This window comes from Suricata suricatta, chromosome 8 (assembly GCF_006229205.1).
Source record: "Suricata suricatta isolate VVHF042 chromosome 8, meerkat_22Aug2017_6uvM2_HiC, whole genome shotgun sequence".
Lineage (NCBI taxonomy): Eukaryota > Metazoa > Chordata > Mammalia > Carnivora > Herpestidae > Suricata > Suricata suricatta.
The window spans coordinates 45,264,839-45,290,398 of record NC_043707.1 but is presented as its reverse complement, the minus strand read 5'-3'; the positions used below and the strand labels follow the sequence as shown (position 1 = coordinate 45,290,398).

Here is a 25,560-nt window from a genome sequence, read left to right as displayed (position 1 = left end):
CTCACTTTGTTTGACAAACCAGGCAGACAACAGCATAGGAAATGGTGTATTTAATCATTCTCTTGAATGGTCAAAACTCAAAAATCAAGTTTTCTGTAACAAAATGTAATACAGTCACAGTGGGTCCACAGTGCTGGGGGCCAGCAGGCAACACATGAAAAGAAGGGGAAGGGGGCTTGTGAACAAAACATTCTTTTCAATCACAGCTGTGTTCCTCAGGGTCTCACTTCAAAGGTTCATTGCCCCCACTTTCTTAAGTCTCTGTGTGTTTCAAAGAAGGTACATGTTTTTGTTACCTTAATGTGACATGTGGCCAGGCAAGGTCCTGAGCTCTGAATTTGAGATCTGAGACCTTGAGATGGAGCGCAGGCAGCTCTCCTGGGGCCTGGCTTGCACACCAGAACGAGGGGAGAGGGACCCGTCAGGAACTCCGGATTGCCTGACACTGAGCTCCCACTCTCTGTGCTGACGCAGCAGCCAAAGAGACGGAGGACGGCGCCCGCCTGTAGGAAGCAAACAGCCTTGTTTGCTCCCCTCTTTTCTGGATCCTTGTCTACTCTGCATCAGGGTTTCTTATTCCAGCACGACTGACGTTTGGGGCCGGATAACTCTGTTGTGGGTGGATGTCCTGTACATTGTAGGGCGTTGAGCAGCCTTCCCGAGGTCTGTCCATGACAGTGGCACCCTCCCCTCTCCCCTGAGTTGTGACAACTTCAGTTGTCTTCAGACATTTCCAGATGTCTCCTGAGTGTGGGGAGGGGTGTGAAAAATCACCCCAGCTGAGCAGTTAAGCATGCTCTAGATGCGGTGGAAAGTTGAGGTCCTCGCAGTCCATGCAGGACCGAAAGCAGAAGCCTGAAGCCATGTGATGATGCTATGTGGATAGCACCACATGCAGCGACGATGAGCGGTCCTTCCCGGACTGTTCAGGCGTGAACAGCATCCGGGAAATGTAATGGCATTTGTTTGTTTTAAAAACAGAGGCTCAGATAGTTTAGAAAATTTGTGTCATAATTTTTGTGTCGCATGTATGTCCTGTCCCCCATTTCTTTAGCATTTGTCACGGGGGAGGAGATTTCAAGGTGCCCATGGAAGCACCCTTATGAAAGGTGAATTATCTGACCCATCACTAAAATGCAGCCATCTCTGGATTGTGAAGTGGCAGCCAATTAGCAGCCTCCTACTATATCCGCTGCACTTTAATTTGTGGATTATAAGATGTGGATCTATTGCAGTCAGAACTTTCTGGGAAATTAGGGCAACATGACAGCAATATAAAGATTCAGAGATCAAGGAGATGCAGCACCCCTTCCTCTCACCCCCTCGATGGGCAGGGGTCAGGGGAGGTCCCTGAGATATGGAGATATGCCTGTCTCCATGTGCAGTTTACTTAGTCTTAACACCTATCCAGTTCTGATGAATTATGTTCCCAGCTTTTATTATATGTCTTTGAAGACAGATTTATCTTGTACATCCTGGAGTCTTCCGTGGGTTGCTTTTGGCTTTTTTTGCTTCTTGATCTTATTTGTTCACTCAAAACTTCATTTCCCCCCAGAAATATAAAACTAGGTCATAGCTTGTGGTGAAATAGTTCTGCAGATTCCTGGGCTTCTGAAAATAAGAGAAACAGGCCATCATTACAACCATTCAGCACACGTTTGTTGAGAACCAACAGTCTGCCCCTGTATAAGGGCATCTCTTGCTCAGAAGTGGGCTCGTTTTTCTGTGTTTTGATGGTGTTCTCCCAAGACCACATGGTACCGTGGGTTGCTGGGGGAAAGGAGATGGCTAAGTCTCTTCTTAAGGGCGGGGATCATCCTTAGAGCAAACAGGACCTGAGAGATGAACTCTGAGGCTCCCAGGGAGAAGCAGAAAGATGACTTCTGTTTGAGTGTCCAACCGAGGAAAGACCTAAAATGTTGTAATCTGCATCAGTTGGCATCTCTCTCTCTCTCTCTCTCTCTCTCTCTCTGTCTAGCTTCCTGGGTGTAATCTGAGACTGCCTCGCCTCCTCCCCACTGAGTAGTAGGGCAGGCAAGGAGAGAGCAAAGAAAGAGGCAGGTTACTACAGGCCCATAGGTGGCAGGGAGCACTTACACGTGGGGCTTGTCATGGGCGACCACAGATCAGTGCGTCCCTGCAAATCTTGATCCAGGGGCCGTGGGAGGCTCACATTACCCACAAGGTGTCCTCAACGCCACTTCATTATTTCAAGGCTGTGTTCTTGGAGCAGCTCTGGGAGCGGGAAAGGCCAGTGGGGACCTCATTCCACAGACAGAGGCGGTGGCCAGGAGCCTCTGATCACCCAGGTCTAGCTCATGGGTCAACTGACAGTCACGTCTTTTCCGTGACCTTCCCCAACAGTCACTTATAATGTGTATCCTAAGTAATAATCTATTGGGTTATTTAAAAATACATATTTCAAGGTTCCCCCTCTGTAGTTGATGGAGAGCTCCTCAGTTACCAGTATATAACCTATGCATACTGCATGTCAACATTATCCCTTGTGTATATGGCATGGCTTTTAAAAAAAAAAAAAAGCCTGCAAATTACTGCTTGAAGGGAATACAAGATCAAGATGAGGGGCGCCTGGGCGGCTCAGTCAGTTAAGCGTCCGACTTTGGCTCAGGTCATGATCTCACAGTTTGTGAGTTCGAACCCTGCGTCAGGCTCTGTGCTGCCAGCTCAGATCCTGGAACCTGCTTCAGATTCTGTGTCTTCCCTTCTCTCTGCCCCTCCCATGCTCATGCTCTGTTTCTCTTTCTTTTTCTCAATAATAAATAAATGTTAAAAAATAGAAAAAAAATCAAGATGAATAAGTGATATTTTATAGGTCAGATTCTCTAGTCGCAGGATATTAAAAATTTATTTACAGTGTTGTGGGGAATCAGGGAAAGAAGAAAGTGTTCCTCCTTCTACTAGTGAGATCCTTGAGAGATCGTTTCCTTGGGGAAATCTCCCTCTGCTGACAGCAGTGGAGGCGGGAACTGGCTGCTTTCCTTACAAAGAATCCAGTCTGTGCACTGCACCGTTGTGTTTGGAGCAGGAGCAGGAGTGAGAAGCAGATCAACAGAGCTTCGCCTGCCCTACTTAACGATCTAGGCAAGGAACGGATGTGCCTAGAGAGTGTAAGATGTAAATTATTCACGCATGCCGAAGGGATGTGGAATGAAGGGGCCACCAGGAAAGTGGGCCAGAAGCTGGGAAGCTCTCAACCGAAATGGATGAAGGAAACATGGGGGTGAGTCACCACAGAGCAGAGGGGACTTCCAGGAAGGGGCAGTGAGAGAGGGAGCAGAGCCAGAGAGAGGAGTGGGTAGCCGAGAGAAACAGGAAGTTCAGGGAGAGAAACTGTTAGAGAGCTGTGACCCCACGGCTGAGGCTTTCAAGTTTGACACAACAGTGCCCCGAGAGTCACTTTGGGTTCCAGAGCAAAGGAATGCTGTGATGAAAATAGTATTTGAAGAATTGTATTTTGGTATCTGACTTCGTATCACTGGAAACAGGGAGAGGAAGGAGCAAGTATAAGGTTTTAGAACTAGTCTGGTGTGTAAAACAATGAAGGCTGGATTAGGGGCAGTCTGAGGGACAACACGGGACAATGCAATAAGGGCTTGGTAACTAATGGACATGAAGGACAGTGAGGGACAGAAATAGCTCTCACTGGGAGCCCGGGTACTCAGTGGTGATGCCCCTGAACGTGGTCGTGCTGACTGGAGCCTTGTGAGTTCAGCTCTGGGCAAATTCCACACAGAAGCAGATTCAGAGAGAAACGTCTTACCAATCACTGGAGCCCGAGGACTGAAGTGATAGAAGCCTCGGTGGGGGAGGCTAGTTTCTGAGTCACTTGTCAAATTTCTGGTCAAGAGGAGCTTTGCTGGGGTCCTAGGAGGAGGTCATGTGTGGGAGTGGCATGTTCATGTCATGATGCTTCGTAAAGTAACAGCAAAACCCAAAGGAACTCTCAGGGCTGAACATCTCTTTCTCTCTTTGCCTTGTGGATGGATGACTCAGGAAATGAAAAGATGTTTGAATTTACACGAGTATCTGAATTGCATCATTGCTCTTGCTGTGTGCGTTATCAGTGAGATCTACACTCTTGTTCACAAACATTTACCTTTCACAATTACCAGTGGGAACAGTGCCCACTGGCCTGGTACCATCAAATGCTTCTCCCCTTGGCTGAGGCCCCGTGACCCATGTGAGGAACACCAGCACACACGGAACGGCCCCCCACACCGTCCGTGATTCATCTCACCTGTTGTGCCAATGACTTTGCACGTTTCTGTGTGGCCAGGGCTCCTTATTTGAGCATCAGGTGAGGGCAGAGAGGCAGGAGTCCCCAGATGATGGCAGAGAAAGAAGAGACACACAGGGAGGCCTTTGAGTTCAGCAGTTGCAGGTGGCTTCGCCTTTTAATCTCAGAGTCTACAAAGGGAGAGAAGAAAGTTCAGGGTCGCAGAGGAAGAGCTAGGTGTCTTCCTCACATGGCTGGGTAGCAAAGAAGAGTACCTGAGAAACTCAACACGTTGTTTCTAATACAACTAATACCCCAACTGGGCGGAGAGGCAATTTCGTACCCTATTCTCTACCTCTCTATAACTGGCTTAAAATCAGAACTTTCTCTTTCTTCGAAGGGAAGTCCCATTCTGTTGTCCATGCCAGTGAACACTCAGCCAAACGGAGAACAAGGTCAACCAAGAGATTGTCACTGCTCACCAAATGCTGAGTAGGGTGGACAGTCATGGCCAGTCTCTGGTTTCAGACATATTTGTTCCTGTGGGCCGGGACCTCCACAGGTTGTGTCATTTGCTTCCTCACACCACCACGCAGTGATGAGAAAGTAGCGTCCCCGTTTTGAGGTAGAGGAAGGTAGAAGTGAAGACAGGAGATTACTCTTCTTTGACTCTGTTTCCTTCCTAGGCAATCCAGTCTCACTTAGTTCATTTCGGCTTTGACACTTACGAGCTGTGTGACTGTAGGCAAGTTACTATCTTTACACGCCTCAGTGTCTTCCCCTACAAAACCAGGCTAAAATAATAATAATCTGCTTCCTAGAGTTCTTCTGAGGATTAGTGAGTTAATACTGGCGAAGAACTTAGAACAGGCCCTGGCACGTAGTACGTAAGCCCTCAGGAAGTATCACCTGTAACAACAGTCACAGTGACCCCACTCAAACTCAATCAGCTTCACGTCCACTAAGCTGATGATCGTTTCCAGACCCTCCTCCTCAGTGTGAACCCTGTCCTGAATTCCACCTCTGGATTTACGGCTGCTCCTGAATATGTCAGTTAAAAATGGAATCATTCGGTAAATATTTTTGAGTACCTGCTCTTGGGGTTAAAGGAGACCAGTACTAAAAAAAAACCCCAAACAAATGCCTTCTTTCCCGGCTGAGTTCTGCGTTGATTGAAAAATAGGACAAAAAGAGTGAGCCCCCCAGGAGACCAGAATATCACCTTTATTAATTATTGGTAAGCCTGGTAATAAAACATGCAGCTTTGTCTGTAGGCAGATGGGCTACCGCCCAGGCTTTCCCAGTGACGGACGGCACCGGACTGGGACAGGCTTCCGGCCGCAAGGGCAGATTCTGTATTGGAAAAAAAACTGATGTCTTAGAGGAGTGAAGTATTGTATAGACTTCCTGAGGGTTAGCTGGAGAGAAAAGGAAAATGAAGGGGCCAAACTACTTGTATCTAGTTTCTGCTATTAAGGCCAGCAGTCAGATAAATTAATTAATTCCTCCTCGGGGAAGAAGGGGAGGAAGGGAGAGAAGAGAGAGGCTAGAGGGGTTATGCTGGTGGGGATTCCTCATCATGGAAGGAAGTATGTAAAGTAGGGTTGAAGGTTTGGAGGAGAATGCTGTCCGTGCTGGATAGTGTGCTAAGCATCAGACACATGTACCTACGTGCATAGTGAGCACTTTCAACTCCACATCTCTCAAACCCTCGTCTTCATGTTCTCCTGTGGTTTTTGTTTGTTTTTTTTTATCAGTTGTGTTACTAACCTCCTAACCAAGCTGGGTACAGGTATCAGGTGCAGTTTGACTTGCTCTTGCTCTCCTTCACATTTGTGTCACCGAGATTATTTTCTTCATTAACTTTTGATTCTTCCCCTTTCCTTTCCACGGTCACTGCCCCAGTTAAAGCCCTCACAGTTGCCCCCCCTGGACCACTGCCATTGGTTCCCGACTTCATACTTTCCTGTCTATCAGAACCGTTCTTCTTCTCCCTCAAAGCCTAGCTTGAACTCTGCCTCCTCTACTGAGCCACAGTCATGATGAACAATGCTTTCCCCTAGACACCATATCTACACCGTGATTGACCTCTCTTATGACCTTTGTGTTATTCATCTCAGTATTTCATGGGACTTAAAAAAATTGCTTTTTACATGTTTGTCACACAATGCATGCTTGTTGAATGAATGGACCACATTAGCACTACAGTCAGAGAACACAGGATATAAACTTCATGGTCTCATCTGATGGTTTAAAAACATGTATGGAGTAATTACTTTGTACATGGCGAGAAGGAACTGTGTTATTTGAGCTAGGTCATGCTGCCATATTGCATTTAGTCCTAGTACCGATACATGGAACATTTGTCCTAATGTATTCAATAAACATGTATGGAAAAAGAATCTACTCACTGAATAAAATGTGTGCTCAGTTTCTATGGTTTGCTCAGTCATTGTCCTTTCTCTTAGAAGGCATTGGTTACACAGTTTAGATATTTATTGAGATCTGAACTGAGATACTATTGTTAACACCAGTTGTTCTAAATGCCCGATGTTTCATTCCCCACTTTCCTTCTGGGAAGGCCTTCCATCAGCTACTGCCTCATTGGTCTATGTGTGGGCAGCTGACCCAAATGTAGGATAGGACTGACGGAGTAAGGCTCAATATGGCTACTCTACTGAGTGGGAAAGACTTTTAAACTAGGAACTCTTGGCAATCACATTCTGCCCTATAGACTAAGACAAGAGAACCCAAATTAGAGAGTAAGGAGAGAATAGGGAATTGACAATCCCAATGGAGTTTGTGTTCTTGGTTCCAGTACTTCCTGAAGGCAAACTGCACTTTCTGTCCTTGGTTCTACGAGACACCCTAATGTTCTTTTATTAAATTTCCCTTTTAGCTTAGGCCTATGTGAGCTGGTTTTCTGCTATAATCAACTAAGAGCAGTCTATTTAGTATAGTCACCAATTTGTTCCTCAGGATGGTCGAAGAGCTCTCTTTTTCTCATATGTATGTTTTTTTTGTTAGTTACTTTTTTTATTGTGGTACACATACCATAAAATTTACCATCTTTACCATTTTTAAGTGCACAGTTTAGTAGTTTTAGGTATATTCACATTCTTGTGAAACAGACTTCCAAAACTCTTTCAACTTGCAAATCGGAAACTCTGTTCCCATTAAACAACGCCCTTTGTGCTTGTCTTCCCCCGAGCTCCTGGTAACCACCATTCTACTTTCTATTTCGATGAATTAGACTACTCCTTTAGATACCTCACAAGAGTAGGATCATAGAATATTTGTCTTTCTATGACTAGCTTGTTTCATGTAGCATGATATCCTGAAAATTTGTCCATTTTGCAGCATGTGAGAGAATTTCCTTCCTTTTTAAGGCTGAATAATATTCCATTGTATGTATGCACCGCACTCTGTTTATTCATTCATCTGCTACGGACACTTTGGGTTGCTTCCATCTCTTGTCTATTGTGAACCAATGCTGCTATGAACATGGGTGTACAAATACCTCTTAGAGAAACTGCTTTCAATTCTTCTGGGTTTATACTGAGAAATGATAGTGTTAGATCATGTGGTAGTAATATTTTTAATTCTTTGAGAAATCTCCATCCTGATTTTCAGAGTGGCTGCACCATTTTATAATCTCATCAACATGTACAAGGGTCCCAGGTTCTTCACTTTCTCACTGAAACCTGTTATTTCCTGGGATTTTTTTTTTCTTTTTGATACTAGCTCTTCTAATGGTTGTGAGGCAATATGTGATTTTAATTTGCATTTCTCTGATGATTTCCTGATATTGAGCATCTTTTCATATGTTTGTTGGCCATTTGTTGGTATCTGCTTTGGAGAAATGTCCGTTCAAGGCCTTTGTCCATTTTTTAGTTGGGTTATTTGATTTTTATTGTTGTTATTGTTGTAGAAGTTCTTCATGAATTCTGGATATTAACCCTTCATCAGATACATGATTTGCAAATACTTTCTCCCATTCCATTGGTTGCTTTTTCATATTTATAATTTTAAATTAAAAAGTAAGCTGACAGAAATATGATTTATTCAGTTAAATCCAGCAAAAATTTTTAGGACTTTTAAATGTGCAAGTATTCCACTGGTTCTGGGCTGGATATAAGACAGCAGTTCTCCTGACATACACCTTCCACTCTAGCCTGACTTTAATTCAGCTGCAGTAGAGATGGTCTTGAAAATCATAATCCAGTCTGTGCACTTTCTAGACACTAACTCAACCTTAGGTGTTGTTTTGTTTTGTTTTGATATTGGTTTTTTTTGGTCCATGAAAGCAGAGCAATAGAGTGTTGGGCCTCTCTGAGTCTTGGTCATCTCCGCCTGGGAGGTCACTTAATTCCAGAGCTTTCAGATTAATCCTGGGCCAATATTAGTGGGATCATGAGCCAGTCCCAGATGGGCTGAATAAGATGACTAAGTCAGACCCTAAAAAAGTCTTCTCAAAAGCAGGCTAGAACCAAATCAATGTTGGGGGGTTTGGGATGTGGATCACCAGCTGAATATGTCAAATATGTCAAATAATTGTCATTTTCCTCATTGCTTCACCAAAGCAGACCTGCTGGGCTAGACAGGGCCACAGATTCCTAAATATTGCTTTCCAGGGAACTACCCCCAGTCAATGAGAAGGCATACAAGATGAAGCCTCATTGTGATTTTTGACCTATATGCCCTACATATTGTCTTGTGTGAGTCTTCTTCTTATGTAATGACATCATTGGCTATCATTGTGGCCAAGGTCTCCCTGAAGAGGACTCTAGAGCTTTTTGTTCCCTGATACATATCAGTTAACGAAATTAGATTTTAATTCATATTTGACTCTCACCCCAATAAACCCATATGAAAAGTGTACAAGAAGCATGGAGAAACCCACCTGTCACTTTGATATCCCCTGTGGCTTTGGCAATGTTGTTCTCAATCATACAGGAGTATGTGTTATTGGTGGTGACATTGTAGAGTACAGACACAACCTTCATGGTCACATTCTCAGAGTTCAGCTCAAAGCTGGTATTGGAGACTTCGGAGAAGTTGGCTCCCTTGTCAACCTGGGATGCCCAGACCACTGTAGGCTGGGGGAACCATCGGGGAGCCTCACACCGTAAGCTCTCTGAGCTGGCATTATAGTCCACGTTCACCTCTGGGATGCTGAAGGCTGCAGGGTTCAAAGGGGCATCTGTCAAGGTCATACCAATAAAACAATATAGCCTTTGAAGTGCTAGGTCTTAAACATGCAGTCATTTCCACCACTGAAATGACTCAGTACTTCCCCAGTGGGTGGTCTGTGTATGGCCCATTGTATAGCAGTTGCAAATAAAGATTTGCGCAACCCTTTGGCCAAGATCACAAACTCCAAGGACCTATGTTTTAGGTATAATTGTTATAACAGATAAATCTCTCCAACTAAGATGAGTTTTCCAGTTTATCCCTTAAAGATAAAGGATAATGTTGATCTCTCCGAAAGTTTATCCCTTAAGGAAATTGGGCATTTTCTCAGGCACCTGTGAAGTCTGTTGGATTTTTATGTATTTTTCTGCCTGGAGGATAAGGTTAGGGTGGGGAGGGAGAAGGAGAAGGAAAAAAAACAAACAGCATTCACCTGTCACCCACAGAAATTCCATACACAGGCCTTCCCATCATGGGGGTTTGGATTTTGCTTGGTATCCAACCTTGGTATCCAGGAGTAGAGGCAGGCATTTGCCTTCTAGATAATTCTTTTTCTTGGGGAAAAATAACTTTGCAATACCTCTTGGGGAGGTAGATGAACTTTGAAATTAAGACTAGCTTCCTCTAATATTCAGACAGAGAGACACTTGTGGGGAAATGGTAAGACCTGGACTTTCGACTATAAAATGCTTATGCCAGGATAAATCTATTAAGTTATTTAGCACTTTGCCTTGCCCAGGACTGTGCTGGAACTGTGACTGGTAAAAGGAAAGCCCGTGTCTTGCCCTTTAGGAGTCTGCCGTGTAGCAGCGGAGATGAGACTCATCCCCTCACCGCAGGCAGGAGCTCCTGGGAGATGAAGTAAGGAACTGAGTGTACATGGCAGTGAACCACCATTTAGTGAGGGTGTTCTCTGTGCCAGCTACCAAATTCCAGACATTATTTCATTTGCTCCTCACTCCAGTTCCAGGGATATCCATTATTATCACCGTTTTTTAAGAAGCTTTTCATTTTGGCACACTTTTAGATGTACAGACACGTTAGCACAGAGTTCTTTTTCTGCACCTCTCCCGGTTTTCCCTAATGTTAACATTGTAACTAACCAAGACACGTTTGTCAAAACTGAGAAGCCATCACTGGTACATACCTGTGAACTCATCTCCAGACTTTGTTTGCATTTCACCAGTTTCCCCACTAATGTCCTTTTTCTGTCCCAGCCTCCCTATTGCCTTTGGTCGTCCTGTCCTCTTAGGTTCCTCTGGTCTGTGACAGCTTCTCAGTTTTTTCATGTTTTTCCTGTTCTTGACACTTTTGAGTGGTATTTTTCAGGTATTTTGTGAGATGTCCCTCTCCTGGAATGTGCCTGATGTTTTTCTCATGGCTAGAATGGTTCTATGGGTTTTGGAGAGGAAGACTATGGGAGGAACAGTACTCTTCCCAACACGTCCCATCAGAAGCCATGCTGTCAACATGACTTATCACTGGTGAGGTTAACTCTGGTCACCTGGCTGAGGCGGGTTTCTCTGGAAGCTGGACTTCCCTAAGAAAAACACACCCTATGTGTGGTCATGAGGAAGGGAGGAAGTGTTAAGCTCTACCTCCAGGAGTAGGGGGATCTATATACATTATTTGGAATTCATCTGCAAAGATTTGTGTCATCCCCTCATATTTATGGAGGTGTGGGCTCGGGGGGTTATTTTATATGTGGAGTTCTGATTTTTTATTTATTTGGTTCTAAGTTTTATTTGGTTGCTCAAACTGTTCCAGCTTGGCCATTGGAGGCCCTTTCCATTGGCTCCAGTGTCCCTTTGACATAGCCCTAGGAATCCCCATTTTAAGATGAAGAAACTAAGGCCCAGTCAGGTTGCCTTGTCCAGGTCCCTGTGCCTGTCCAGGTCTGGCTCCAGATCTGTGCTTCAGACAAATATAAACACATGTTATGAACTGTCCAGGGAAGGTATGTGCAGCCCTGGGGACCTCAGGATACTTGCTGCCTATCTCATGAGGCCTTTCTCAAATGCGAAATTCTCCATTCCCTCCTTATGCATTTGGATGTGATCTCCCTCTCCCTCTGGATCCCCAAATCACGGTGTATTTCTCTTAAAGCATTTGATACACTTTACCAATTATTATAGTTATTTACCCATTTTTCTTATCTCTGTTCCAGCCCTCAACTCTATTTGCTCTATACTATGAGCTCTTCGAGAGGGGGGACAATTATCTAGTTTTCTTAATCAACTTTACTCCCGCAGTACCTATTTGAGTTCCTTGTATGTAAATTCACCAAACTGAGTTGATAAGGAACAGTAAGTTTCACTCGGGGAGGATTAGTGAATTTATAGAACAATACTGGTTTTGGTTAGTTCCCTTTGAACTCCTCCTAAAATGGGTTCCACTGCTGTGAGTCCCTGGAGGTACTGATTTCAGACCTGGGCTAGGGCTTACTTCTAGAAAAGTCTCAGGCCAGATCACAGGTGTCTCTTACAAGCAATAACAAAGGTTACCATAAGAGATCACATTTATTTTGGCAAAATAGTTCAGGGAATATACCTGAAAATCCGGGAAAGACTAGAGTCCAAAACAGAAGATTTTAAGACCTAATGTGATAGGGGGCTATTTTCAGAGTTGGTGTGGGTCTTGGACAGTGAGGATGGCTGCTGGCAGAATTCAGACGCTCTTTGTCTTATTGGTCACTCTTGGGCACAACATATTTCATCAGCCATCCATGGTCTTTAGCCCCAAACACCTTTGGATGCCTACCTTTGGGCACTTTCTTTCCCTCTCTCCGAAAGCGACTCACCTCCAGTTTTATACTCAAGGTTGGCATTCCCCTTGCCTTTGGAGGTGATGATGTAACATTTATAGGTGCCAGCATCCGTGAGTTGCACGTTTTTCAGCCTCAGAGAGGCATTGCCACCTATCACTTGATCTGCAAACACTGCCGTCCGGCCTCTGAACATCTCGTCTTGGTCTGACAGGTCGTCTTTGCCTTCTTTGAACTCATGTACCAAGCCCATAACACCTTCCTTCAGCCACTGTATCACGATATCAGAAAGTTTGATGTCAGGTTCAAAAGTGCAGCTCAGGATTCCGTCCTCCCCGATGTTCCCGGCTGAGGTGAGGGTAGTGACTGTAATGGAGTGTGTCCCTGCAATTCAGGAAGCAAGGGTCAATGCTGACGGAAGTCTCAGAACATCTACAACCAAACCCTTCATTGCTGAAGGCCAAACACTTCTGGAATCAATTAGAAATGTAGAACAGGAGGGGCATAAAAAAAAAAAAGAAGAAGACATAAGAACGGAATGAAAGGGACACAGTCATCTTGATATCTAAAGCAGATCTGCTCTTTGGGAACAGGCAGCCCAAACTTGAGAGGCGGCAAGTAGAGAACATACTGCACTTGCAGTCTGAAATGAGAATTCAAGTCCTGGCTTTGTCACTTAATAGATGTGTGACCTTGAGTAAGTCATATAACTTCTCTGGGTGTCAGAAAAATGGAGGGAGTGATGTCTGTCTTACCCACCTGAAAGGGTTCTTATGAGGATCAAAGCAAATGGATGTGAACTTGATTTGTAGACTGCAGTGGCACACATCATATATTATTACTCTTGGTTAACCAGAAGTGAGATTTCACGTCAACTAAGTGTGGCTAGTGATCGTGAATAACGGTAAATTCTAAAGTGCCGTTACTTTGATCTCCATTTGAATGATGAAGAAACCAAAGTAAGGAGGAGAGAAGTGACTTGGTCAAGGTTATAGTGCTAGCTATGGTGTAATGAAGAATGGTACTTAATGTAATTGATTTTTGGCTTAAGATAGATGTCACCCTCCCCAAACATTGCACCAGTAGAAATATTAATTATGATGCCCGCCTGTCCACTGCCTCTCACCCACTCGCCCAGTGGACAGCCTGTGAAGGACCAGCCAACTGTTCCTCAGTCCCTGGAGGCTGCTGACTGGGCATGCCTGTGGGGGCGATTTAATTAACCGAATCTTCTTGAGAGACTCTGTGGTTGGATGTGAAGTGAAGGAGGCGGAGGGGTATTTGAGCCCAAGAGGAGAGCGGAGCAGATACAAAGTGTGGGGGGAGAGAACATGACAGAGAAAGATGAAACGAATCCTGTATCCCTAGAACTGTCTTAAATCCTGAGAGTTTTCAAGCCTAGTCCCAATCTCAGAGCATCTCTTAAACAAGCGCTTTATAGTCAAACAGTCTGTACACCCCTCTCTTTATTAGAGCCCATAGGGTCCAACCTGATGGGTCCTGAGCACGTCTCAACCACACATCTTGGCTTCCCTATTGGTGCTTCTCCTCTTTGGCCCCATCTAATCTATTTTACATGCATTCATCTCACAGGTAGACCTTAAAATACCACCTGGACACGTCAGTTTTATAATCACGAATCTCCTCGGCTAACTAGCATGGCCTTCAAAGCTAAATACTGGATGGCACATAGTAAGTGCCCCATAGATATTTTTTTTTTATTGCTGCCTTTCCTATCTCATTTCCTACCCCATCCTTTCATAGTCTCTACTATTTATGTATATCAAGTGATTTGTTGATGCTTTTCTGCTTTCAGTGGAGAAAAATATACAATGTATACATGCTATTTTTCAGATTTAAGAGGTAAACATTATGAACATAAGGATATCCTTGGCATTTCACCCCTCCCAGCCCATTAGGGATTGGAATGAATTGGCTCCGAGGCTTTTTGGAAAAGTAGGTGAAGGAATGGATGGGGGACAGACCTGGAGAAGCTCAGCTTGATGGATTTATATTAGAAGGAAGAGAGTTACTGATAGAAGCAAAGTTCTAGGTAAAAAAGAGGCAGGGGAATCAAAACCTGCACCCAGGCTGGCTTGGGGAGATGTTGGGAGGCTTTAGGGTGTGGGGGACGTGAGACTTGGAAGCAGTTGCCATGCATGGTGGCCATTCACGTGGGAGGTGTGGGAGAGAAATTAGGAAAGCCAACTGTATGGGGTTTTGCTGTGTTATATGAATGCCACACGCTCCACCCTCTGCCTTGGCATTTTCTTCAACACTGCTTTAAAGATTTAATTTGCTTTTCAATTATTTTTACTTGACAGACTAATATCCAAGACATTCCAGGGTAGTGCTGGTTATACAATTATACAATGCATCTTCACACCCCTGTTCATCTCGCACCTACAATTTATAGTTCCCTCCTCTCCTTTATCACCAGTTATCCAAATTCTACTAATATGCATGGCTGTTCAGATGGTGGCCCTTGCGTGAAGCCCTCTTTTGATCTGCAAGACAAGATTAATAGATTCTCTACTCTCCCATAATACTTTCATTGCCTTTATTATAGCAGCTGTCTCCCTCTCCTAGTGTCTAGTCGGTCCCTGGCACACATTTGTAAGCTTTTCAAGGACAGAGGCTGTCTTAAGGATATTTGTAAGTCCTATAATGCTATGATTTTCTATGTCAACTTGACTGGACCATGGAGTGCCCAGGCATTTGGTCAGACACTCTGGGGTGTCTGTGAGGATGTTTCTGGATAAGATTTAACTTTGATTCAGTAGACTGAGTAAAGCAGATCACCCTTCCTAATGGGGTGGGGGTGGGGGACTCATCCAATCACTGGAAGGCCTGAATAGAACCAGAAACCCGAGTAAGAGAGGACTCCTACTGCCTGACTGCTCTCAGCTGGGACATTAGTCTTTTCCTGCCTTTGGGCTAGAACTGAAACACTTGAGGCTGCCAGGTTTTGGACTGGGACTCCATCCTTGGCTCTCCAGGTTCTCAAACATTTGGACTCAGATTGGAATAAACCATCTGGGTCTCCAGATTGATGAAGCAGATCCTGGGATTTCTCAGCCTCCACAATTGTGTGAGCCAATTCTTTCTAATCTCCCCCCCCCCCCCACACCTCTCATTACAAACACATGCACAAAAAATCGAATTGGTTCTGTTTCTCTGGACAACCCTGATTAATACAAATTTTGGTACTGAGAAGTGGGGGTGCTAGTGTAACAGAGTACTAAGCACATGGAAGAGGCTTTGCAACAGGGTAATGGAGAGGAGCCGGAAGAATTGTAAGGTGCATGGTCAAAATACGGATGCTAAGGGTGATTCTGGTAAGGCCTCAGAAATGAGGAATGTTATTGGAAACTGGAGGAAAGGTCATCCTGTTATAAAGTGGCAAAGAACTTGGTTGAACTATGTTCTCGCCTCTTGTGGAAAGTTGAATTTATAAGTGATGGAATTGGATATTTAGCTGAAGAGGGTTTGTAAAAATTAATTATATATTTTTAAAGTGATCACTACACCGAACATGGGGCTTGAACTCAGGACCCTGCAATCAAGAGTCAGATGCTCTACTGACTAAGCCAGCCGGTACCCCTGGCTGGGATGTCTAAGCAAAAGTTTCAAGGAGCATCTTGGTTACTCCTGACTGCTTATAGTAAAATTTGGGAAAGGAGAGAGATGAACTGAGGAAGGAATTGTTAAGTTAAAAGGAACCCATACCTTGAAGATCCAGAAAATTTTTAGCCTATTGTCTGGCAAAAAATGAGAAAGGTTTAGTAAGCCACTCAGCAAAATCCAGGAATAAAAATGGGGACTATACCATCAGTAACACCACCCGCAGAGGACAAAAACAGTAAAGGGAATAGAAAGAAATGAGACAAAATGAGGGAAGGCTGCCAGATTTCTAAGATCCTGCAGGACGGGACCATAGAGCCATTTAGCCTTTAACATGTGCTATTCTTCCAGAAAAGGGAAGAATAATCTAAAGGTGATTCAGAGATCATTGGGTGTGCCTCCTTCATTTCAAAGGATGAGGGCCATTGTCTGTGTTTCAACCGGCCAGAGGGCCACTGATGGTAGTCTTGGAGACAGGGCCACCTGAAAAGCAGGGGAGGACTTTCCAGCCTCCAGAACTATGAGAAAATACATTTCTGATTTTGAACTCGCCCAGTCTATGATATTTTGTTATGGCAGCCTGAGCAAAGTAAGACAAGTGCCTAATACTACATTTCTACAAAGAAAAATAATATTTGTTGGCTGAATGAATAAATGAATGAATGGATGGAAATGAGTGAAAATCAAGGCACTATGTGAGATAATGGTTCTATCCAAAATGGTTGTAGGAATGAGGAACATTCAGCAGGATTACCGCATCTAAATTTGGGGGGAATGTGAGTCAGTGAAAAGGAAGGCAATGAAAATACAGAGATTCTCAATCATGGAGTGAATGGAACTATGTTAGAGCAGGGATAAATTTGATTCTAGTTTATAAAGTGCCATTAAAGTTGAATTGAAAAATTACTTTTCAGAAAAACACATGATTAACACAGTTTATAGAGAGAATGAAATGGTAATGACATATCTTAGTTTGGTAATTGTACTACCAAATTAATTTTAATGTGTTGGCCTTGAGCCCAAAGGTAAAGAATTCGCCGAACTGTCTCTTAGAGAACTTAATGATTGAAAAATAGACAAGTGCGGAGTGCCCCAGGGACCCACTGCAGGCCCTCGCCCATTTAAGGTTGCATTAAAGATGTGGCAGATGGAATAAGCATAATGTTGATTAAATCCTCCCATCCCTTATCAAATCGAGAGGAGGAATAAACACCAAGGAGAACTAAAAAAAAAAAAAAATTAGAGGACCTAGCCATGGCTTTGCACCCAGAAAGCCATCAATAAATGCTTGTTGGGTGAATAAATGATTAAAAGTGATTAAATGAAATTTAATTTGTAAGGAACAGCATATAGATATTGCTTCTCAAAAAGGAAGGAAGGAAGAAAGAAAGAAAAGAAAAGAAAGAAAACAATAGAAACTTTTAGACAAATATTGGCTCAAAGAGCTATGTTCTAGGAAATACAACAGGGCCCAGTAGGATTCTCCACGCCCCTTAGCCCTTGTGTGAGTTTTAAAAAAATTTTTAATGTTTTATTTATTTTTGATACAGAGAGAGACAAGAGCATGAGAGGGGGAGGGGCAGAGAGAGAAGGAGACAGAACCGGAAGCAGGCTCCAGGCTCTGAGCTGTCAGAACAGAGCCCGATGCGGGGCTTGAACCCACGAACGTGAGATCTGACCTGAGCCAAAGTCGGAGGCTTAACCGACTGAGCCAACCAGGAGCCCCAGCCCTTGTGTGATTTGGTGAGCCAAATGGTAAAGGGCTCTAGGAGACTGGGTTGAGGCAGTTCTCTATAGATAGAGATTTCTGTTGATTGAAACGGGCACAGATTTTAAGAATTTCACTGGCCTCTAAGATTTGAACTTGAAAGTTGGGAGCCCGCGCTACTCACTGAAAATGCATCCACTAGCCCTTGAGGGGGAATTACTCTGACAGCTCTGGGTGAGTGCTATCCAATTGCCCTGTCTTGTAGGAGCAGAAACCTCTTGGAAAACGAGGTGATAGGTAACACAAGGTAAGACTCCTTTATGGAAATTATGAACCTGGGATGTCCAATGCCACTGGATAAAACCTGGAAAATGAACTTCTTTTGAAATGACTCAGTGAGACAAGTTTGGTGCCTCCCAGTAGTGTGGAGAGCATACGAGAGGCTTTCAGGAACTGTCGCTCAGTATCAGTCGGAGCCCAGCCGCCTGGATGGGCACCACAGCAGGACGCTTAAAGGCGGTGACACCGGCTTGAGCTGGCACCAACGTGAGTGCCACTCTTGCCAGAGAGGAGAGCAGGACTGGGGTAACGGTTGCTTCCATGAGAAGGAAGGATGCTGGGCCATGCTGGATGAAGGGACAATGTGGGGAACCACCGTAGAATATGGTGTTTGAGGACAGTATCAGGCTGTCTGGGTTCAAGTCTCAGCCCCGCCACTTACTGGCTGTGTGATGTTGGGCAAGTTTTCTCACTTCTTTATTTCATAATTTTTTTCATCTTAAAAAGTTTTTTTTTGTTTATTTATTCTTGAGAGACAGAAACAGAGCATAAATGGGGGAGCGGCAGAGAGAGAGGGAGACACAGAATCCAAAGCAGACTCCAGGGTCTGAGTTGTCAGCATAGAGCCAGATGCGGGGCTCGAACTCATGAACCATGAGATCATGACCTGAGCCGAGGTTGGATGCTTAACCGACTGAGCCCCCCAGGCACCCATGAACAGAAGATGTTAGTGATCATACTCCCTCAGATGGTCCCTGAAGGTTTAAATCATACAGCACAGGCAAAGAGCTTAACATAGCACCTGATTTGCCACATGTTAAATCTTAATGCTGTCAATAACCATTATTAACTAGACTCACTGGGAAAGATTGTAGAGCAGAGCACCAGGAGGAAGGGAACACTTTTCTAAGTGCTTCAGTTAGTGACTCCTTTTAAGCCTGGTAAGCACCATGAGAGATAAGCATTACCATTATACCCATTTTATGACTGAGGGAAAAGAGGCTCCGTGGGTCTAATCGGCTGGCTAAAGCCCTGTGTCTAGCACGCCGTGGCACTCGGATCCAACACGATGTTGTCTGGAGCCGAGCCTGTGCTCTCTCTACCACATTTGGCTGACAGTCATGACCCGCTTGAGACGCACAGAGAGCCCACCCCCTGACATGGTATCCTCACCTTATGTAAAACAAAAACGACCGAAAACCGTAAAACAAAAGAAAGGCCAACAACTGTTTCTCAGATGATGACAAAGAAAAATATCTATACATCTAGATCTAGATCTAGATAGATAGATCTATATGTCTCTCAAATACTTGCAGACAATTTGTTCAGTCTCCTGTTTCGGCACCAGGGGCACATGCCTGGAGGCTTATCCAGTGTCCACAGATGGAGAATTTATTATGAGACCGTGTCCTGTGGCTTCCTGCCCTGGCCTAACTTCAGAGGAGGCGTCCAGCCCTAGTGTGATCAGGAAATTATGTAAGTTTTAGGAAGTGCTATACAATGCACTAATAATAACAAATTATTATGAATAGCACCAACGCTATCAGTCTAAATAACAGTGATCACCATTTATTGCACTCCCGTGCCAGGTACTTCGCAAAGGCTTTTCTCATTTAATTCCCACGGTGGCTCTTTTACCAGTGAGGAAACTATTTCTGGAAAGTTATGTCCCCAAGGACATACAGCCAGTGTCAGACCTGAGATGAGAACGTGTCTATCTGATCCCTCAACTCTTCCCTTTTTTTTTTTAATGTTTTATTTTTATTTTTGAGACAGAGAGATACAGAGGGGAGGGGCAGAGAGAGAGGGAGACACACAATCCAAAGCAGGTTCCAGGCTCTGAGCTGTCAGCACAGAGCCCGATGCGGGGCTCCAACCCATGAACATGAGATCAGGACCTGAGCCGAAGTTGGAGGCTTAACCGACTGAGCCACCCAGGAGCCCCACCCTTAACTCTTCCTCTACATAGAGCTGTCTCAATGTCTCTTCCAGATGATCCACCTCGAATGTGTTCTGGGATCCATACTTAGTACTTATCAGGAGTAGGATGACAGTGAGGAACTGGCATACATGTGACCTCAGGAGAATTTTGAAGAAATGGAATTTTTTTTCTGTATTTAGGAATATCTCTGTGTCTGAGCTGTGGTCTCAGGAATAATGCCTTCAAGGCACACCAGAAAACACCCTTCCCCGCCATAACTCTGTATGAATGTCATTATCAGTACAGGGTGGTAGGGAAGGGTGTGGGTTCTGGAAGCAAATTACCAGGGCTTGAAACACAACCGTCCTATTTGCTAGCTGTGTGCAACCCTGAGTGAGTAGTTAGCAGGATGTAGGAAAAATACTTATCTCCTATTTGTTGTGAATCATATATGAAGACAGAGCAGAGGAGAGAGAATCCTCAGCAGGCTCCACACTATCAGCATGGAGCCCAGTGTGAACAAACAGTGAGATTATGACCTGAGCTGAAATCAAGAGTCAGACCCTAACTGAGACACCCACGTGCCCCAAGCCAGCTAACATTTGAGAAAAATCCAACTTGGTGAGATGTGGTGGGAAGGACAGTGTTTTCCTAGAGAGCCACATGGTCCATGTGAATCTTGACCACTGTCTTGCACCACACACACAATTAATTCTGCATGGTTAGTAGATATAAATGTGAAAGGTAAAACAAGAAAACTTCTATAAGATGCTTGGGGTAGGCAACGACTTTTCTAACCAAACAGCTTACAAAAAGCTCCACCACAAAGGAAAAGATGTATAAAATGCACTAGGTTAAATTAAGAGCATTTGATCACATTGAAAGACATCATTAAGAGAGGGGAAAAGCAAGCCATAGAGTAGAAGAGATTTTGCAACACATATAACCAACTTGCATCTAGAATATATGAAGGATTCCTACAAATTCAAAAGGAAAAGACAGATAATCCAATCAAAATGAATGAACGATAAATACTTCTATTTTTGTAAAGACTTTAGTTTTTTTGAAGTAATCTCTACATCCAACGTGGGGCTCAGACTTACAGTCGCAACAGAGCAGCATCTCATGCTCTACTGACTGAGCCAACCAGGCACCACAAAATACCTGTTTTCTTCCCTTAAAAATTTTTTTAATGTTGATTTTTGAGAAAGAAAGAGAAAGCATGGGAGTGGGGGAGGGGCAGAGAGAGAGGGAGACACAGAATCAGAAGCAGGGTCCAGGCTCCGAGCTGTCAGCACAGACCCTGACATGGAGCTCGAACTCACGGACCATGAGATCGTGACCTGAGCCAGAGTCAAACTTTTTACCCCCGGAGCCACCCAGACGCCCCCCAAATATCTATTTTTGGTCAAGAAAGTGGGGAAAGGTGCTTATGCCTTTTCTAGGCAAACGCATGTACCAGCTGCCATTTCCTTCACTTCAGCCACAACCACTGTTTGGTGGCAGCACATCCCCACCAGAGGAGAGTAACAGACAACAGGCAGCTGGAACTATAAAAAACTAGAGTTATAAAGTGACAGCTTTGGCCCCAGACTAAGTTAAAATAGAAATGTTGGGGGAAATGGAGCAAACGATTTGCCTCAGAGAAGACAGCTGCGGGCCCAACTCACTCAGTGTCTTAATTAAAGTGGCATCCACAACAGATGCTCCTAAAACATGGCCCTCACAGAAGAGAGAGACTATTCCTGCAAGTGGTATGAGCCGCGTTCAGAAACTCACCATCCACGCATGGTGGCATCTGCTTCCTGTGCAAATAGCAGTCACACCAGTATTCCCACTACCTAGACCCCTGTGCCCAAGGACTTGATATTCTTTGACACTTTGGCCAAGTTTGACTGCAAAGGAACCACCTACCCAGGTCAACCATTGCTGGAATGGCTCACCATAGCCTTACCCGTGATGCCAGACGCTGTCAGCACTGCCTGGTAGTAGAACACTCTGATAAACATCCCGTTTGGCTCCCTCAACTACCTGGTGACATGGACATTATTTCCCTACCCTACAAATGAGGAAACTGAGGCCCGGGGAGCTAAATGGCTAATTTGGGTAGAGCAGAGTCAATGAGTAGAAGAGCCAGTGCTCTACTCTGAGGTTTTCTGGGTCCAAGCCCTGTGCTCTTTCCATTCGACCGCGCTGAGTGATCAGGGAGCTATTGGTAAGGGGGGAATGGATCATGGTAAGGCAAGAAATCACATACCTGAAATACCAAAACCGATGATAAGTGCAATGGCTCCAGCCAAAACAATGATGATGCTAATAATGCTATGGAGAGACAGAGAAACAGGAAGTTACTCTTCAGTTCACTTGACATGCTGCTTTGCAACCTGGGTTCAAGTTTGTCATTTGTCAGAGGTGCCACAGAAAACCTCTCAACTGTCTTCTTTGCCGGAAGCCCCTTCTTAGAAACAGGTGTCTTTGGAAAGAGTCTCAACAATTCCATCCCTGTCTCCCTGGGGGTGCCAGGAGTCATGAAAAAAGTGACCCTTTTATCTGACTTTGCATATCATCTTTCTGTCCTATTCCCAGAGCAGGGAAGACCACAGACCAAGATCGTTGGGGCAAAACTGAGGGCATCTCTGTAGCACGAGGTGTGACCTGGGGGGTCTGGTTCCATACTCCGCCCACATTGAGCACTGATGCCCAGCATCGATCTGTCTGCCTTGTCTCCTTCCATAGACTTTAAACAAACAGTTTTAAAATTTTTTAATGTTTATTCGTTTTTTAGAGACAGAGACAATGCAAGCAGGGGAAGGACAGAGAGAGAGAGACAGACAGGCAGACAGAATCCTAAGCAGGCTCCAGGCTCTGAGCTGTCAGCACAGAGTCCAATGCAGAGCTTGAACCCACAAACCATGAGATCGTGACCTGAGCCAAAGTCAGAAGGTTTTCGGACTGAGCCCCCCAGGTGCCCCACCCTCCAGAGACCTTAAATTCCACTAAGTTCAGTGGTCACATCTTCACTCGTACCCACATGTCCCTAGTCCACTGCACCCTGTAGGTCCTCAGTGGGAGTTTGTTTTCTCTTATTAAAAAAGTAATACGTATTTATTACAGAAATTTTAGGAAATACAAATTTTTTTTTTAAAGGACCATAAAATCACCCACAATTCCATCATCCAGGCACAATCATTGTTAACTTCTTGGAATGTATTCTGGCAGGGGCACCTGGGTGGCTCAGTCAGTTAAGCGTCCATCTTCAGTTCAGGTCATGATCTTGCGGTTCGTGGGTTCGAGCTCCACATTAGGCTCTGTGCTGACAGCTTGGAGCCTAGAGCCTGCTTTGGATTCTCTGTCTCCCTTTTTCTCTGTCCTTCCCCTACTTGTGCTCTGTGTCTCTTTATCTCTTAAAAACAAACAAACATTTTTAAAAAAAGAAATGTATCAGGCCAGTTTTCAATGAACAGAGTAACAAATGACATTTGGGGGGAAAGAAATAAGGCTGGATTGTTTACATGTGCTGAGCACTGGAATTACTTGGCAGACACGTTGTTCTTGGCACTGTCTATGGATTTTATCATTTATCTATTCAGTAACCTTATGAGGCAAACAAACTTATCAGCCCCATTTTACAGACGAGGAAATGACACAGGGAGGTTAAGCATCTTCCCTAAATTCACATTGTCGGCAAGTGGCAGAGCTGGGATTGGAATCTGTCTCTGGAATCAGCCCTCATCTGCTTCCCACACCGAGTCCTGAGAGGAGGGGGCTCATGCACGGGGCACCGCCATCCTCCATCCAGGTGGACGCGTGCTCCTGGAGGGCCACCAGCTTTAGCTATTGAGAGTGACGCGGGCAGAGCGAAGGTCCAGGCCGGAGCTGGTGTGTCAGCCGAGCGGTCCATGGGGAGCTCGCCTGTCGCTACCCACCCTTGTGCAGAAGTCATCAGGCTGGCGTCCTGGGCCCCGGCTCGCTCTCCTGGGCCACGCTCACTCGCTGCTGGCAATCCCCACATTTTCCACACCCACGCCGATATTGCTCAATTGCAGGACAAAAGAAAGGCACATGGAGGCAAAGAATGATGCCACAGAGAGAAAAGGGAGGCACGGGGCATTTGACTTTCTGCCCTGAATAGGCTCATTGTACCCAGCTCTCCCCTTGACTCAGGGATGGGCCCACCAAGAGCAACAACGGACGTACAAGAAACAATGCGAGTTAAGTTTCCCCGGAGGTCAGGCCCTCGTGAGGTGAGGCTGTGGGGACAGCCACTGAATAAAGCAAAGTGATGCTTTTAGTAACAGGATATCTGCCGTTGATTCTAGAGGAGACCACACTTGACCGCTTCCCTCTCTCTCCAGCCTCGGTTCTGACGGCAGCAAGGGTGTGAGAACAGCCACACGCACCCAGCGAGGGGCACTGCCTGGCTCTCCGCGACTCCTGAGCCAGGGGGCGGACTTGCTTTTGTGACTCCGGGTTTCACTTACCTTGGGGGAAATTACTTCATCTCTCTGAGACGCAGTTTCTTTTTCTTTAAAATTGGGACAGGAGTCCTTCCTGCTTTGCCTGCTGGAAGGGTGTTACGGGCTGACGTGTGTCCACCCCTCCAGATTTAGATATTGAAGTCCAAACCCCAAGTACTTCAGAATGTGACTACTTGGAAAGATGGTCATGGCAAATGACATTTGTTAGATGAGGTCATGCCAGAGCAAGGTGTCCTTGTGACCAGGGGACACCTAGACACAGACATGCACACACAGTTAGGGAAAACACTACTTTAAGATGAAAGCAGAGATGTACAAGCCAAGGAGCATCAAAGATGGCCCGCAAACCACCAGAAGCTGGAAGGGAAGCCGGGAGAAGATTCTCCCGCAGCCTCTGAAGGAATCAGGCCTGCCAACACGTGGTCTGCTGATCTCCCAAGCTGTGAGAGAGCAGATTCTGTTGTTTAAACCACCAGTTAGGGGCGCCTGGGTGGCTCAGTTGATTAAGCCTCCGACTTCGGCTCAGGTCAGATCTCACATTGTGGGTTCGAGCCCCGCGTCAGGCTCTGTGCTGACAGCTAGCTCAGAGCCTGGAGCCTGCTTCCGGTTCTGTGTCTCCTTCTCTCTCTGCCCCTCCCCCTCTCATGCTCTGTCTCTCTCTGAATCAAAAATAAATAAAACATTAAAAAAAAATACCAGTTAGTGGTTCCTTATTACAGCAGACATAACAGACGGGTCTCAGAGGATTGTTTTAAGATCAAATTCGATAGTGGATACGGTATAATCCGTAAAGGGTTATTCACATATAGTGGTGGTGTTTTTCTAACCATAAAAACATTTACCTGCAGCTTTTTGCTGCAAATTTGTTATTAGAAGCTGACTTAAACCTGGGGAATAGTCCAACCAGTAATCCTAACAATATTATAGTATTTTGATACATCAGAAGTACTGTGTAGCAGGCTCCGTGCCAGAGTTCAGTGAGCAGGCTCTCTTTTGAGTTACCAAGTCCTGTTGATTATCCTGTTAATTTCTCTCCCAATCTCTTCACTTCTTTCTTCGCTGCCTCCCCTCGCCACGGTGTCTCACTAGCATTTGTACAAGGCTGTCCCAACAGTCTTCCCTGTCCCCAGTCTGGACCCTTCCTGCTCATGGTTCACACCGCCCGCAGCAGCGGGACCTCAGAGTTTCAGTGTGAGAGCGGCTGGGGGGAGCACGTCGTCCAGGCAGAAGCCTGAGCACTCACGGGGAGGGTGTGATGCTGAGATCCCAGGCATGGCTTCCGGGCGGAGCCTGCTGGATTCAAGCCACCACATCGCCGCTTATAGTCATGTGACTTCAGGCTCCCATTCCTTCGTG

At 45.1% G+C, this 25,560-nt stretch overlaps 1 protein-coding gene across 1 annotated transcript in view; it reads right to left on the bottom strand.

Annotated features, from left to right (window-relative positions):
• Positions 1–35: 35 nt before the first annotated feature.
• VTCN1 (V-set domain containing T cell activation inhibitor 1) overlaps positions 36–25,560 on the bottom strand; it is a 56,411-nt gene continuing 30,886 nt past the window's right edge. The window contains exons 2-6 of the mRNA XM_029948031.1: positions 21,984–22,048; positions 12,231–12,578; positions 9,141–9,419; positions 4,259–4,428; positions 36–1,611 (exon numbers count right to left, since the gene is read on the bottom strand). Of these exons, the coding sequence (XP_029803891.1) occupies positions 4,304–4,428; positions 9,141–9,419; positions 12,231–12,578; positions 21,984–22,048 (817 nt within the window). The 3' untranslated portion in view covers positions 36–1,611; positions 4,259–4,303. The remainder of the gene's footprint in view (positions 1,612–4,258; positions 4,429–9,140; positions 9,420–12,230; positions 12,579–21,983; positions 22,049–25,560) is intronic.